This window comes from Gallus gallus, chromosome 2, assembly GCF_016699485.2.
Source record: "Gallus gallus isolate bGalGal1 chromosome 2, bGalGal1.mat.broiler.GRCg7b, whole genome shotgun sequence".
Lineage (NCBI taxonomy): Eukaryota > Metazoa > Chordata > Aves > Galliformes > Phasianidae > Gallus > Gallus gallus.
The window spans coordinates 115453903-115471441 of record NC_052533.1 but is presented as its reverse complement, the minus strand read 5'-3'; the positions used below and the strand labels follow the sequence as shown (position 1 = coordinate 115471441).

General features: G+C 36.0%; 1 protein-coding gene across 2 annotated transcripts in view; it reads right to left on the bottom strand.

Annotated features, from left to right (window-relative positions):
• Positions 1-17539, bottom strand: part of PREX2 (phosphatidylinositol-3,4,5-trisphosphate dependent Rac exchange factor 2) — a 172753-nt gene that overhangs the window by 26286 nt on the left and 128928 nt on the right. For both annotated transcript variants that reach the window (XM_418285.8, XM_040691246.1), the window contains exons 35-37: positions 14214-14328; positions 3806-3872; positions 1654-1844 (exon numbers count right to left, since the gene is read on the bottom strand). In XM_418285.8, the coding sequence (XP_418285.5) occupies positions 1654-1844; positions 3806-3872; positions 14214-14328 (373 nt within the window). The remainder of the gene's footprint in view (positions 1-1653; positions 1845-3805; positions 3873-14213; positions 14329-17539) is intronic.

Here is a 17539-nt window from a genome sequence, read left to right as displayed (position 1 = left end):
GTCTCTTCTGATCACGTAGGAAATGAAATTTATCTTATTCAACACAGAAATGTCTTCAGCGGGGAATAAAGAATCTGTACATAAAAGCACAGGGCTTTGCAGAAACAGTAACTAACAGCAACTAATGGACATGAGGTCAATCTGGGTATTATTTTTTTTTTCACCGTTCTTCAGAGTCAACATTGCTTCGTTCTGTGGGCCTTATGATAGGCTGATTTTCCACTCCTTATCCCCAATCTTGTTCGCTCTTTCTCAGAGCAATGTTTATAAGCAAAAATCATTTTAAGAAACAGGAGCTCTGACACACAAAGAATGTCTCTATGAGAAAAACTTCTTGTTAAACTATTTTAAATGAAGGCAAGAGACAGCTTTTCTCTAGCTCATCTTCACCATCTTCTGAAATGACAACTTCATGCCAATCCATGCTATTGTATGTATTCTCACCTTATATAGTAACTGATGTTAAATACTAGTCTTACTATCAATTGTCTAAAACCAAGTACTGTATATAAGGTGACATACCCTTGTACCAGCAATGAAGAGCAACACAATCTCTTGCAAACTATGCTAAGAGAAATGGCTGGCACTGTTTTTATATAACTTAACTGTGTTGGCTACATACAGAGCTTTTCATATTTTTCATAGGTAAAAACCTGCATTGCAGTTACCTTGCATTTTTTTCCCCTAAATCTCTTTTAAAGAAACAACATTACTTAAAATTAGGATAAAGTAATGGTCATTTTAGCACAATACACTGGTAATCAAGCCTGCTTAAAATAAGGATTTGAATAGGTCACAAAATCACAGAATATCCCACAGGGAACCACAAGGATCATCAAGTGCAAATCCTAACGAGAGTATTTTTAACATCACTGCCTGTAATCCATAGTTAGGAATTTTTAGAAAGGGAGCAGGTATTTAGCATCACATTCTTGGCTATAGCTAGGACTTCTGTTGTCATTCCCTCTCCCTCCCTTCCAATGGCAGTCTCGGTTGTTTTGGAATAATACAGACAAAATTGTAGTCTGCTAATCTGGAATACAAACATATTGCTATCTTTGACTAATGCCATTTAGATACTAGAGAGCTCAATAATGACACTATTGTATTTTTAATATATATAAATGTGTGTGTCTTAAATTTTCAGACTTGATGACAACACCACTCAGTTGGCTATAGTTCATTTTCTGGTATTGTGTTAATACAGACAGAACTCCTACTTACGATACGGTACACCTGCAGAAATGCATCTTGCTTACTTTTTTCCCTTGGAAAAAAAGCTTTACTACTATTTCACCAGCATATAAAGCAGATATGAATTTCAGCATGTCCTGTCTGTATTAAAGAGTTTAATACAGTGTGCTTTATTCACCTAGGAAACGTTTCTTCTTCTGCTTTAGCAATTAAGGTTTCTGTCTTTTCCTGACTTGAATAAGGAACAATCCTTATTCACAGAACAAAATCATACTGCTCATTTCTGTCAATCACTGCAAGTACAGTTATACAATTACACCACAGAACTTTAAAGTACATTAGATACTTAGTCACATACATGGAAAGACAGTGTAAGAACTCCATTTAAAAAGAAAATTCTCCAAACTGCAATGTCTGAATGACTGAATGAAACAAAGGGAGGAAAATAAATTGCCGTACCGGTGAACTCCACTGTTGCACATAATGATGTGACAAGCTCCAAGCCTGTTACAGAGTTCAGAAGAAACTGATAGCAATCCAACTCCAGAAGCACTGCAAGCAGTGTATGCACAGGCAGCAGTGCGCTTAGATCGGATAAAGGACCCTACAAGTCGGTAAAGTTCATCCAAGCAATTAAGTGGCCTCATCAGCTGAAAGAGAGAAAAAGAAATCTTAATATTTTCTACAAAGAGCATGCAAAATGCTTTTTTTGAGCAAGTCTTCACAGATGTTTATTGGAACAGCAGAGTAAGCTGGGACAGCCAAAGTGAGATCTTGTAACATACATAAAGAACACGCAGTCTTTTGCTATGTGACTTAGGACGCTTTTTTCACTCCCAGAACAGCTTAGTGAGCTGATTTTCAGTTCAATAAACTGAACAGATCCATAAGTGCCATTTCCATCAATGGTATTTTCAGAAAATGGAAACCACAAAGAAGCAACCTACAACCATAATGCACGCAGAGGAGGGATGCCAAGGCTGGTTAATTGACTCACTGACAAAATCAGATTATAATTAAGAAACACTATCCCCCATTTTGCAAACAGCTGTTTTCTAATCTTGACTAACAATATGGAAAGAGAAAAATGATCAAGAGTGACAAAATATACTGCAAAACTCAGTACTACCATATGGAAAATGAATGATTCACCTAATAAAGAAAGCACCTTCAAGTGGAAGGCTGCCCTCAGAAGAGGAACCCTCAAAAGAAGTCTAGCAACGAAAAGCAGCATCCATGGTTCTTTGTGTAAAGAAAAAATTCACAGCACAGTTTTGTAGATTCCGTAACTCAAATTCCACTTCTCTTTCTACCAGAAATACTCAAAGATTCTAACAAAATCCTATTACCCAAAAGGTGGATATTATGAAGGACAGATTAAAATTCCAAAGACATCTTTAACTAATTGGAGAGGCGTCAGCCTCTCTTGCTCATTTATGAAGGTAACTTCATTGGAAAGCATACAGGTCAGGTAAATGAATTACAAAAAGTAGTATATTTAAATCTGGGCACAAATAAGCTTAACTTGGTTTGACTCCTATTGATTTAACTTGCATCCATTTGAATTTATTTTAACTGGTGACATTTACGAATGCAGAGCTATGGAGAAGAGAACAAAAGTCACAGCTACAGCTACAAACTGAGATCATGCATTCACTCTTAGCTTGCTCCAATTGCAAAATAAATGCATTAGCTTAACTTAGCATCCCTTGGTTAGATCTGCATTATGAGTTGCTTTTATCTCGCCCTTGACCTTTTTACTGAAATAGCAGGTTTGGGGGTAACAAGCACTCCACCATGTAGTTAAATTTCTCCTGCTGTGGCTGTGACATTTGGAAAAAATAAGCTCTTGACACCATAGAGAGGCACAGGCACCTTCCTCCCCTTCCATGTAGTCCAGCACAGAGACAAGAAACAGGAACTATCAGTCTTCCAATGATCATACTGCATGATATGGTCATAAAACTTCAGTCTATCACAGAGCTCAGTGATGATCATTGTATTTCTCAAGATACAGCAATTCAATCACTTTTGCTTTTAAGTCAATACAGATGAGATCCTAGACTTTTTTTCCTTACTGAGCTGCAATATGGCTATTAACTCTCCGACAATAGGGGAGCATTAAATGAATTTTCCTAGCCCCTGGGATCTCTCAGTCACAGAGGCCTGAAGATAGATGAAAGCATTCGAAAAAAGCCTAAAAAAAGCAGATTCAGAAGGAAGTGTAAGATGCTGAAGTAGTACTTAATTTTCAACAGCAATTCCAGTTTTCAGAATTAAAAATTTCTGCCCGTATCTACTCCCTCACCTTCTAAGCCTGTGCATGCTCCTGGTGTGATTCTATTACTTTGACAATGCAGTGAGAAAGAAAAGTTATGGTACTCTTTCTCAGATACATTGATGCCCTCCAGCCTCATCTGCTGATGCAGAATCACATTACAACAGAGAGCCCTTAGAAGAGGGGTACAACAAAAAGTTGCAAGAGAGTTTCTCCTTTCCTTGCCCCTACAGCTTTGAATACTTCCATTTGTCAGTGGAATAAGAAAGTCTCGCTAATGGACACAGTGTGTAACATACAAAGTTTAATTAGGTACATAGCATTTTTATTTACCTTATCTATGTAAGCTGCTTTAGATGTTGAATTTGGAGGCAGGTTTGACTTGTCCAGGTAGAATGCCCTGAGAAAACAAACAAAATACAGCAAAGACTGTTAAATGTTTGAACTCCTGAACAAAATGTATGAAGGAGACAATTCTGAGACATCATCCTAAGGTTGGATTAGTATCTTGTTATTACGACTACTATCATAACAAGAGCAGGTCAAGAATTTACAGTGGTAAACAGGTACTAACACTCTTACTTTAAAAGAATGAGGAATGCTTTTCTTGTTTTGGAGACAAATTTCCCCTCTGCCCTTTGACAGTTCACTGCAAAATTTTAACCTGTACTTCGTAGAAAAACAGGTTCTGAAAATGATTTTAACTAAAACATATATTTGCATCAATGAAAGGTTTGTGTCAGCTGTCAGATTTTAGTAGTAAATTTGGAAAACTAGGCATCACGGCATGTAAACAGAGCCTGCATCTTATGCACTGCAAGTTTTGTTTGTTTGTATTTCAGTTGTAAATAACTGCTATGATATCAGAACAGAATCCCAAATATGAAAGCCAGTACTGGCACTGAGGAAAGCATATTCAAGCTGAAAGTTGTAAAACACCCACTGGGATTCCCTGACAGATGAGGCCTCCAGTGAGGACCACACAACACCTGCCACTGAAGCAATTCTGTCCAAGGTTAAAAATAAAAAAAAATACATAAAATACACATAAAATTAAATCAAAAACGCTGACTTTTGGAAAGAACTAGGTTTTTCAGTGGAACCCTCAAGCAATTATCCAGCTCCAAGGCCTGAGCACAAACAGCAGGCCTGGCTAAGGGTCACAACTGAGTCCTGGCCCAGGCTGGAAATGATGTCCAGCTGCCCTACACAATGCGGCAACCAAATTTCAGCATATGCTCCCCCAGCTTTTTAAATATTTTTATATTTTTAAAATAATTTTATCTTCATAGCTGGAGTTATCCACGGGGTTATATATCTGCAGAGAAGAGGTGCAGACTACAGATTTGAATAGCCTTTTATTCTTCAGTCTGGAAATGTTGTGCTGTTAAACAAATGCAGGCACCTTTCAGTCTAGTAGATTTTTCTGCCCATAATTTTGTAGTTTTGAGAAGCATCTTCTCCCAGATTTGAGGTTTGAACTTTATAGAGCACAGCAATGAAAACTGATCTGATTTTGTTATTCCATTAAGGCCTTGTGCAATCCAGAATCTACTTCTGTGTTAAAGAAAGCTGGAGACTATTGGAAGGAAAAGAGATTTGCAGAGAGAATTACTCATAAATCACCATGAGTGGCCACAGCACATAAAAGCTACCTCAGCAGCAATAGGCCAGCCTTCCTCTTTGTTAGCAAAGCTAAAGACCAAAGCATCACCTGCCATCCATTGAACATTACCAGACTAAAAGCCTTTTCTGTTTTTCTCCTGCTATGACACAGGAAAATCTGCTTCATTTTCAGTATGTTCAGCACTCCCATTCTGTTTGTGCTATTATTTCAGTAAATTCAACTGCATTAAATGAGAACAGAATCCAAATATAGAACAGTACACACATTAATGGAGTACATGGAAAATAATCAACTCAGGGTACAATATGAAGCAACGTGAACACTAGAATGGGATATAAAATTATAAGAATCACTATATTAATTCAGTCAGTTATTCATTAACTTAAAGAAGAAAAAAATCAACTATTCACAACATTAATTTTAAATATCAAAGTATCCTGCTACCACTGAAATAATTACCCTCCACCAAAATCAGATAACACTCCCAGATGTTTCTCCAATGCTTTATTTTTATTGCTTTTCATAAAAACTGTCTTCAGTATTTTACAGAACATGACAAACTGTGGACAGCATATAAATTTCCAAAGCACTTCGCTTAATTACTAAATGCTTGTTAAGGTCCTTCATCATATTTTATGGGCAAAGTTAATGGCAATCTTGGCACAGTGCCCAGTTCAGACAATATTTTCTAATCAACTTGAAATGAACAAGAATGAAATCATAGTTCTTTGTCTGCAATTGTGATGCTTTTTTTTTTTTTTTTTTTTGCTACTAAAAGCCTTACAATTTCTATAAATTCTTGTAGAAAAGCCTTCCTCTAAAGAGGAAAAAAAGGTAGAAAAGCCAATAGATATTAGAAATACAGGAGATGATTGCTATGTTCCACCTTTTAAAGACATTCCCTGTGTCAAAACGTCAAATAAAAGGACAGATACCTCAAAGAAATCTTACTATGGATTGAAGTAACAAATATGTTAGGGTTCAAAAAGAAAAGCCTATCACAAAATAAGTTTTCCCAGAACTTGTGAATTAGACATAGAAAAACTGATAAGATTCTGCAGGATACCCTACAAAAATGATTTAGACATGTAAGAACCTGAAAAAATGAAACACTGAAAGCTTAAAGGAGACAGGCATTTCTGAGAAACTCAGTACATGCATGTAGATACATAACCAAGTTTCTAGACTTTCAAATTGCTGTTCTAGAAAGTCTACATGCTTATTCTGGGCGTTGACTATCCATTCTCTGATTAGGCACAGTGGAAAGATAATTGGATTAAATGGCATTACATAAAGGCTAACTGGAGGTTCTGCTCTAGAAAGGTCCAACAATGGAAACCATTTGAATTGACAGTTATTGCAACACAGCATGCCTCTTACACATTTTATTAGCAGTCTTTCTGTATCTCTATTCATGCTCCAAGTCTAGAAGAAAGAAAACTGTAATTTTCCATCTCTTTAGGTGCACAAGAAAGAATAGTTTTCGTATAGACATAATACGAGAACTACCCACTGAAGCCTCAGCATACTGTGTACTTCGAAGAAGTTTGCACACATGAGCAATCAGATGTCAGAACACACAAGGACTTCACACCTTCCATCATTTACATGCCTAGAAAAATACATATTTCAGCAACAAGGGCAATATGTAGAAGCTCTGTAGTTTCATCATAAGACAAGATTATGGACATCAAGGAGATTTCAACCCTAACATTCATGACAGTCATACAGTCCTGTGTACAATATTATCAGAGAAGAGTTTAATTTTAACAGGAAAACACCTTCATGACAATTTCACAATTTAAAATTCTTAAACAGTTTGGATTGCAATATTCTGACCATTCACAAGCACTACTGTGCAACTCCAAGCACAGAACAGAAAATTTGAACACTACGTGGTTCTGAACTTACTTTGGATAATTCATATTTCATGTGCAAGTCCTTCCTGGCTAACTCTAGGCACAGTGACATACCAGCTTTGCCAGTGTTTATTCCAACTGTAACCAAACAGAACTGTGGAAAATAGTTTGTGGGGATAAGGATGTGAATGTAAGGTGAAATTATCAAAACATATACACCGAAAAAAGAGAAGAACCTTTGAATTTAATTATATCAAGGAATGCCAATCTGCACATCACAGCCTCACTCCTAAACATTTACAAATGCACAAGCAAGGGGAGTCATAGAAATGTGAGCACAGAAGTGTGAGGACAGAAAGTTCTGGATGACAGAAAATAGAAAAAATAAAATAAAAAAAGGCATTTGCTCTATGTAACTCTGATTGTTTTTCAGATGTTGCATTTCACTCTATTTTTCCAGGGATCCAGAAGAGATGTCTCTTCCAAGTATGCTAAGCCTCCAGTCATCCCTATTTACTTCCCAGATCACTTGAAATCATCCTGTATTATTAATTGGAAGGAAACATCTCGAGCCACAACCACTTCTAGGTACCTTACTGCTTCTCCTATTATACCAACAGCCAAATCCACCCTGAACCCATTGGTACTAACAGTTTCCACACTTCCTTATCACAAAGTAGATTTCTCTTTTTGATTTATGATATTCCAGACATGGAATCTGGAATATCATTATCACCATGTTAAGGTCAAAACATGCCAAACAGTCATAAGGTAGCAAGCATTTCTACTACACCTACAAGCTCTACAAGCTACAAGATTGGACTGAATTCATATCAAGTGAAAGAAAATGCTTCATTTCTAATCATTGTAGACGTGCTTTCTCTGTATTTGTCAAGTACTAAGAAAATAGAATGAACAGAATGAATGTGGTGTTTTTATTTTTTAGTGTAACCTATCAAGAAGAATAATCTTCAATTTCTGAACATTCTCTGTAATAAATTTTGATCATACTTTGCCAAAAGTCTAAAGAGTGTAAAGAATTTACACTCATGCAGAGTATGTAACAGGAAGAAAGAAGAAAAAAACAAAAACACAAATAAAACCTAAATCCGAGCCAGCTGGAGATATCTTTTAGACCAGCTAGATAATTTAATTTACTTTATCCAGTATCTCTCTATTCACTCTGGTCATGCTTCACTTTAGATGTAATGAATCCCAATTTCTGTTCTACCTAAAATGTTTCTCATTAGGTTTGTCAGGAGACAAATCTGGCTATTATTTCCTTGTTACGTCCTTCAGAGTGAATGCTTAATTCCCTTCATAACAATTTTGCATTACACAGAGTTCAGCTAGAAGTATCTACTTTACTTGGAACCACATCTTGAAGTTCTAAAAGACATCAAATTTCCATTTTTTATTGGCATATAAGCTACCTGATAAACTGGTATATGTAGCATTGCAGTTCAGTTTTCTTGCTGTATTTTTAAACACAACACAATATACCAAATACCTGGCATTAAGAATAGGAAAATAGCTTTTGTCTACTTCATAAACAATCCACTTCAGTGAAAAGAAGATGTTTTCATAGAATTACCACCTGAAACCTGTACGTCTCCTCAGATTACTATGTTCTGAATTTTATGGCAATAACAAAGACTAGTTAGACATGAAGGAAAGGAAAGTGAGACTACATTCCCAGGAAAAGAGTGGGACAAGAACAAACAGCACAAGCTTCTTAATCTCATGAGCAATTTTATTTGGAAAGGCTTTCCACTGGAAACAGTGGGGGAAGAATTCTGTCTGTTTTAAGACAGGTTTTAATGCATTAATTATGGGACGATATATGATTTTGTTTTTGTGATAACGCAGGCATGGTCTTGAGGACTCATAAGCTTGTTCCAGAGACAAATTCTTTCTTTCACAGTAATTAACTCTCTCTAAGTGGATAGATCTTTTATGCCGTTGTGTCATTTTTACCAAAGTAACCATCAGAGAATTTTAGTTCAACCTGAAGCCGTGAATGCCATCACATCTATTTTCTGCCTTGACCAAGTTACACACAGCACAGAAAATCTCAGCCTGCCAAGGAGCCTGCAGCTTGATAAGCTGCTGAGTATGTATACATTCTATGTAAATAAAAAGATGTTATATTACATAGACATATTTTTGTTCCACGCTCATAAATTCTAGGGGCAGAAATTCTTTCTCTTCATAATTCCTTTTTAGAATAAAAAGTAACTATATTAAAACGTCATGAATTATAGCAAGATTAAATTAAATTTGCTAACATTCTGATGAAGGCTTCTTATGTCATCAGATAGATGCAGAAGGCTTTAGAAAGATAAACAGTTCGAAGTTACATAGTAAATTAAACACTTTAAAATGACAAATATTGCATTCAATGTAATCAGATGTTCAGTGTAATGAGGATAGTTAGCTAAATCATTTGTCATTAGATTCACTGATTATAATTGCTTCCTTAGCCTAACAGACTTGCATTTACCTCCTAAAATGATATCAAAGAAAGCAGCAACATAGGAGAAAGGAAAAAAAAAAAAGGAAAAAAAAAAAAAGGCCTTTTCCCTTTAGTGCCATTCCAAATCACACAGAATGGTAGGCACAAATAACATTTTCTTCAGGCCTTCTATGTCGATGCACAGGCAAGTTAATTACTACGTAGTAGTAATTAGCACTCGTGCCACTGGTGAGAATGGATAGCAATCCTCAACTACCTTTCCCACAGCAAGAACTTTGGTGTAAAGAACTAGGTCATCATGTTGTCAGGGATGTCAGCAGAAAGAGACATATCAGGAATAAAGATAAGTCATTTGGAAGTAGAGCTCTCCTAAGCTCACCTTCATCTATTCCTTTACTTATTCCCCTCTGAATCTTCCCAGTTCAAACTGACATTATTGGGAACCAAACTTTAAAGGTGTTTAGATATCTAAATGCAAGGACAGGTACTAAAGAGGCATTAAAAATGTTCATTAATCTAACAGCCAATGACTGCACTAATTTCTCATCAGCTAAAAATTAGTTATGTAGAAAATCTCAGAACATGGGTATAGGCACCTAAATTCCACGCGTCCTTACTCTTGGTGTCAACAGCATGCAGTAGAGCAAATTGCAGACATCTCACATACTTAAACATAGCCCTGCACCCCACTGAATGGCCTGTGATTACAACATCTTTTCCACCTTTGAGACATATTATTCATGTGCTCCAGAGAAAAGCTCTTAAAAACAGATGTTCCTGGACTTTTTTGATTAAGAAGATAACCAAGAGCACCTGTGAAAAAGTAGATTTTAATAGAATACTGAAGGAGGGGCCCATTTCCTTCCCAAAAAGATAATTCATAGATGAAAAAAGTATAATCAGAACTGCCTGATATATGTCAAAATGTCAAATATTCACTGGAGAAATAAAGACTGGAAAAGCAAGCTTCCTTATTACTGTAGACTGGAAGGCCCATTCTACGCCATCAAACCTAAACCACTCACAAATCAGCACACGCATTCCCATACTCATCAAGGCAAATTCTAAAACAATCTTTCTTACTGCAGGAAGCTAATCCAAAACCTGATTCTTTTGAGGGAAAATGTGCTTATATTCAGCTAAAGGTTTTATCTTAAAAATCACTGCTTCGTCCAAGGATTGCCTGAGTTATGGCCATTCAGCTGACCTGCAGATCAGGGTTTCTCCCAGCTTCTAAATGGCCTGCAAGCATTGCCAAGCTTTTGGTTTTAGTAATGGCCATATGATTTATTTCTATGCAGTGTAGTAATAAATACCATAGTGAATCACATCATGCAGGAAATAAACCTTTAGCCAAGTATAAAAATCATACTCATAGGACAGAGTTCGTTTTAACTAAATAACTCTTAAAACATTAACACTTCAAAAATAATAAATTAAGTTTTTCCTCATGCTTTTACAATCATGTATGATTCAAGATGTGCGAGAAAAGATTTAACTCAACCCAACAGTTCAAGTGATTATATTGTATTTATGAATTATCACCATTTCCATCACTATTTGTTGTACATATGAATTCAAATACCACTGTGCCTTGCTGAAGAAAAACTGACTCACAACTATAAAAGCAAAACAACTGATTCAAGATGGAACAAGGCAATTTGAATGGCAAGGAGGAGCAAAGGAGAAAGACGAAGAAAAGTGAAAGGAGGTAAGAGAATGTAGAATATTATTATTTAACATTATCATCTGTACAGGTCAGATGCACTGGTCCTCCTGTGTGTCAGAAGACAACTGTAGGGATATCAAACACACAGTAATAAATATATTTAAAAATCTTTACTGACTAAAACTTACTAATTGTTTTCACTTGGTTATATTACATGTTTCCAACTAGCAAACCATTTGATTAGGTTAAATTTACAGTGCTGGCAACTTGCACCAGAACAACTTGCAAATACAATTTCAGTACAGCTCTTTTTTCCTTATGCATGCCATAGAAGCAAATTTTGTAACTGGTTTTCAACTGTCTTTCATGTGATATCCTATAAATGATAATCTTATGATTAATACTCTGTAGCTGAGGTTGCATTTCCAAAAGCCCCAAAGCAAGGACCATGAAAGAGAGGAGTTTTTATGACTGCTCAAATCAGTGTCGAGGAAGATCTTGGATGGATTATATCACTTCTGATACTGTGGAAAAGTTGATTATAGTTCATTAGTAATGAATGAATGAATTTTGCAATATAAGTAAGGATTCCATTTTTCATTTTACATGATTGATAATCCACTATAAATTTATTAATATATCTCTTGATTCAGTCAAATAAATAATTTGCAAATGAATTCTGTAAGGCATATGCCAGTATCAATCTTTTCACTCAAAAGATATTGCATTCCTCAGAAGTCTTCTATACATTCATTCTTTAACATAACTTTACTACAGAAAATTAAGAAGTAGCTGAGGTAACAAACATTTTTAATTTTATTTTCCTGCTTCATTTTATCACAATTCCATTGTAAGTGGAATCATCCACAACTCAAATGGCTCCACTGGGTTTACATTATTAGAACACTATTATTCAAATGTGTCGGAATAGGAGAACTTGCTTCAAAAGTTCTGTTGCTCAGCTTTGCTTTCTGCTGCTGTGGCAATGGAAAGATTGTAAAGTGGTCATCAGATTGTCATTTCAGGAGCAGCAATGTATTCCTTTTTGTACAGAGAAAGGACGGTTTACTGACTGTGTCTTGAATGACATTTTATTACTCATTAGGTGATGCTACAAAGAGGATTTCTTCCACATGAAGAGTTTAAGACAGTGTAATTGCATTTGTGTACGTTTCCAGGGACTATTCAATTTCACTTTTATGTTTTCCTTTGGAGCAATTATCCAAATGTTAATAGCTTTTGCTGCTGTACTTAGTTTACTAGATTCTCCTGTCCAAACACCTACATAGCCTAGCAAGGAGCAGAACAAGAACAAAGCATCTGCTTTTCTCCTTTTCCTCTTCTCTTCACATTATGTTAGTGAATTCCTGAAGCTGTTTGTGCCTCATTTAAGAAAAGGGTTAAGTTCAACAGAAAACAAATGCACAGATCAATTTCTGAGTGTCTTCATCAGACCTGAAATGGCTGGGAGAAAAAAAAAAACACATAGTTTTCTTATTCTTCAAACTGGACAGAGCTACCATTGGTAATTTTTGTTGAATGCTAACATCTTTCACAGTAGCTTCTTGCAAAACCAGGCATTGATTGTTAACAACTCATCAGATCCATGAATCAAAACACTGTAAAAGTGCTACATCTCATTAGATCCAAAGCATGAATGAAGATCCTAACTAGAACGCATGAGATAAGCAAGCCCAAACAACATTAGAAAATGAAGTTGGGAAGAACTTATTTTAAGGATGATTACGTGGGCTAAATCAGATCTATTCATAGAAAAGAACACGACAAAAAAATTTGCCTTGACCAACTGATAGAAAATGCTTTCCAATAGTAGCTAAGTTTATCTGAATTAAATATTGCTACGACCAAAGCTTTCTATAAAACTGAATGGTCACATACAACTCCTTAAATAAATACAAAGGATGAACTTTTTTCCCCCTCCAAACAATGACTTCAGAAAAATAAAAAACAACATGGAAAACAGAACAAGTAAATAAATACTATAGTTGCCATTAAGATAGATTTGCCCTAACACAGATGGAACAAAGAAATGACATCTACAGTATTCACAGAGTAGAACTGGATTTATAATTGCTTTTGCTGTAATACCACTTGAATTAAAGCAGAATTTAGTAAACATACTGCTTTGATAAAATATTTCAGAAATACATTTGCAAGATATAAGAAAAGAAAGTTGACCCGCTCCTGTGTTTGGGACAGGTGAAATAACTGGAAAAATACTGAAACCTTAACTTATCTGTTTCTCCCCATATAAATACCCATGGGATGATTGAACAACCTTCTTCCTCTGCTTTTCTCAGCTGTCCTTAATCTCTTTTCTACTTCCTGTTTTCTACTGTTTTTAAAGCTGCCTAACATGGTACAGTTTCCATCCAATTAAAGGATTTAAAAAGTGAAAAGATGTGATTTTACAGCAGTCCTTTGAACTTTTTCCTCTTCAACTCATGTAAATAAGTATATTTAAAAGGTGTTTTCCACAGATACACTGTGCTGCAAGAGGGGTCTAGGTACATACCTTCATTATTCCATTCATCGCTAATAGGTTAGTATGTCAGAAATTCTGTCTTTACATGCAGCTTCTTATTCACCAAAATACGTAATCTTTACATACAATGAATATGCGCTCTGTTATCCATACCTGAGGCTGATGCAAATTCCTAGAGATGTTTTTATTCCCATTAGTAAGGGAGAAAAACCCAAATACATTCAGCTTTAAGGAAAACAGCATTATCTTTAAGTCCTACTCTACAGTGATATAGTCTGCAAAATCAGACCATGATGTTCAGCAACTGATACACCAGGTCAGCATTTGTGATCAAGTAGACATTTCCTTTTCTATATACATTAGTAAAACAATCCTGAGGCAACTACAGCTGTAATTTTCATGCAAAACAATTTAGGAAAAAAATATTATTCTACTTCTATTTCAGTGTAATCTTAACAGTGCAGAAATAAGAAAAGTCAGAATCACAAGTCTTAGATCTTCTTCAATCAAGCAACAAAAACAGCTATTCACACAATGCACCTTAGTTTAAAGATGTGTCATAGAAACTGGGTCAAAGCAAAACTTGCATGGTATCATTACCCACCGTAGCTTCTGGTTATACTGCTTGACTTTCTCTAGTGATGCTGCATTAATCTGAGCTTGAAATTCTTCTACTGAAACATTGTCTCTGTAATAATATCCTTCCATGCTCTCCAATGCTATAAAAAGGGAAAGTAGAATGGAGAAGAGAAAAATCAGTATTAAAATATTTAATATTCACCTTCTTTGTAGCTTTGTTCACAGACTGGTGAATTGCTTTCTAACCTTGAAGTTGTGACCTCTGTGAATTTCTGAGCTGTTTCTGTATGTCATCAAATTCATACAGATCTCTTTAAGATTTCTTTTACAAGAAAAATTATATTTCTGGCCCTGTAAAAAATACATTTCTGTTGCTCTAATTGAAGTACTACCAATCCTGAATGCAAAAGCATTCTTTCAATTTCTGATATATACTGGAAAAGCAGTAAAATGAACTGGGGTAGAAGAAAGAAAGGACAGAAGTACCAGCTACTTTCACAGAGGGAGACTTTGTGTGAAGCCTCGTTTGGGGAGATGTGGAGTTCTTGAACCTGTAGATATTTACACTGATAATCTGAAAGCCTTCTTCTGGAACAAGTAAAGCAAATTTATTTGGATCTCTGAAAATGTCATGTAAGCTATATAAGCTCCTTTTTAGGTATCAGTTATGTCTCTGTGTTCAAATACTTCACTCATCTCACTGTATTCACTTTACAAAAGCAAGGTCAAATATTGCTACAGGAATTCAGGAACTAAACAAAGACTTCAGTAAAAGACACTGTCCTCATATGATCATCAAAAAGAAATCAGAAGGAAGAAAGAAGAAATGCACAACCTTTCCATTTTGGCACATTCTTCCCAGCAATAACTTCCAAAAGCAAAACCAAACAAACAAACCAACCAACCAACCTACCAATCCTTAAATTTAAATACTCAGGGATGCTGACCCTTTTTTTTTTTTTACTAAGCTACAGTAAGTGTTCAAGTGTTTGAAACATCACAAGCAAATATGGTCCAGAAAAATCCAGATCTTTGCTTAATGAGAACTTGTTAAGAGACTAACCTCTTTATAACATAAAACACAGGCTCTTGGAAAAACAGGCTTTTTAGGGAGGAGCATTAAAGATTTTACGATTAAGAACACTGCTACTTTAGTAATCCATGCACACTAAAGGAATTCATCACCCTATCAGAAAATGCATGCAATAGCTGAGTTCTGATGGAAACATGCTGCAGTCTTTACAGCTTCAGCTGTACACAGAATATTAATTCTGCATTAAGCAGTAATTATACTGCTTAATATGACCAGTTAATGAATAATTCATTCAGTGTGAAAGAACATGCAAATTGCACTCTCCTTTGCTACTTTCAAAGTTTGCAGTTCTGCTTCTGTGCAAAAAATATTAAATTTCAACATTTAGGTTTGCCACTTACTTGGTGCTAGATCACATCAGAAAGCCCACACAGAAATATCCACAGAACTCCATTTATAATATGAAGTTACTACAAACAGAGCTGATTATCTGTACTTCTTGTTTCACTGGCATAAAGTTGGTTTTATCCAGGTTATATCACCCACCAGGAAACTCAGTCACCTGTCAGAACTGATTGGGGCACACAGTTCTGTTTCTACAGGCACTGTGGGGGTCATTCTCATGGATTCCGTGCTAACAACCAATACTGTGTGCTTTGTCTCCCTCCTTCATTTGTAGAATTTAATATATTTCTACCTAGTACATTGGAAAGCACTTTTGTAAGGTCAGCTTTTCTTACAAACTGAAACATACCTTCCATGGTACTCTTCTGTTGATATTAGGGTATTATGACCTGCATGCATAGACAATTTAATGGAGTGGGAGAGTGAGGGGGAGCTTAAAGGATATTAGTTATTGGAACATGGTCTACATCTAGAGGCTCATTACAAGCAAAATACTACAGAGATCTACATTGTTCAAAATCTGACCCAGAGGAGGTGAGGCTTCCTGCCAAGTTTGCAGCTGCAACCAAACTACGGAAATCAGTGTATACATTTATTCGCAGGGCCACCTAGAGGGAGGGGGACCTAGATAGGCTGGTGGAATTGGGCAGCAGCAACAGTGTGAAGCTGAACAAGTCAAATGTCAAGTCCTGCACCTGGGAAGATGGAAGCTGGGGAACAGCTCTGCTGAGAAGAACCTGTGAGTCACGTTAGTTTGCAAACTCTGCATAAGCCTGCAGTGTGCCCTGGCAAAAAAAAAAAAAAAAAAAAAGGCCAACAACATCCTAAATGGTGCTAACAGAAGCATAGCTGCTAGACTGACAGAAATGCATATCCTTACTTTCTTTAGTGTTCATTAGATTGCATCTTGAAGCCATGTCCATATTTTCTCCCCGTGGTACAAGAAAGCTGATCAACTCGAACAAGTTTAGTAGAGGGCCACCAAGATGGTCATAGCCTGAAGTCTCATGAGAAGAGTGTAGGGAACTAAGCCTGTACAGCCTGTACTTGATGGCTTTTGGGGGCATCTACTAGCCACCTGCCATTAGCTAACAGAAGGTCAAGTAGATGACAGAGCCAAGCTGTTTACAATGACATGAAGTGGCAGTACAAGAGGCAACAGACATGAACTAGGAAAAGAGAGGTTGCAACTGGATGTAAAGAAAACACTTTTTTCATGATAAAAGCAGTCAAACAAAGGAACAGGGCATCCAAGAGGTTGCTTAGTTTCTTTTCACACTTCTTGTTCTTGCTCAAGATCCTACTTGAAAAATCTCTGAGCAATCTGGACTGATCTTGTAGCTGACTACTATGAACAGATCCTCCAGGACTTCACAACCTCATGAGGTCCCTTCCAATCTGAATTATTCTATTCTTCTATGAAAAACTAAAACATAGAAGAGGACCTACATAATTGTAAGTCTAAAGAGCAATTCTAAATTGAATTTTAAAGATCGTATATTTTAATTAAGTATATTAATTGCTGAAATAACAATTCTAATGTATGAAATAGATAAGTCTGAATAGCAAGAGCAGTATCTCAACGTTCTTAAACCTCAATACTGCAAATCAAGATTTTTTGAATGTATAAACTTAAGCATATGTTCTTAAGCTTAAGCAATTGTTCTAACAAGGGGAAGAACACAATCAAGACTAGATAAACATTCTAAAACTATTAAAAAAAAAGTTGACAATCCTAATCCTGCAATATAGAGAAGTCTAAATTTAGGAATGGAGCTATGCAACACAGATAGAACAATATGGAGATAAGTAAACTGATATGTTCTGACTTGTTCCTTTGAAAAGCTATTGCATAAGCATGATTTTCTGAATGTTCAGTTGAAAACATTATAAACCGCTGTATTTTCAGACAG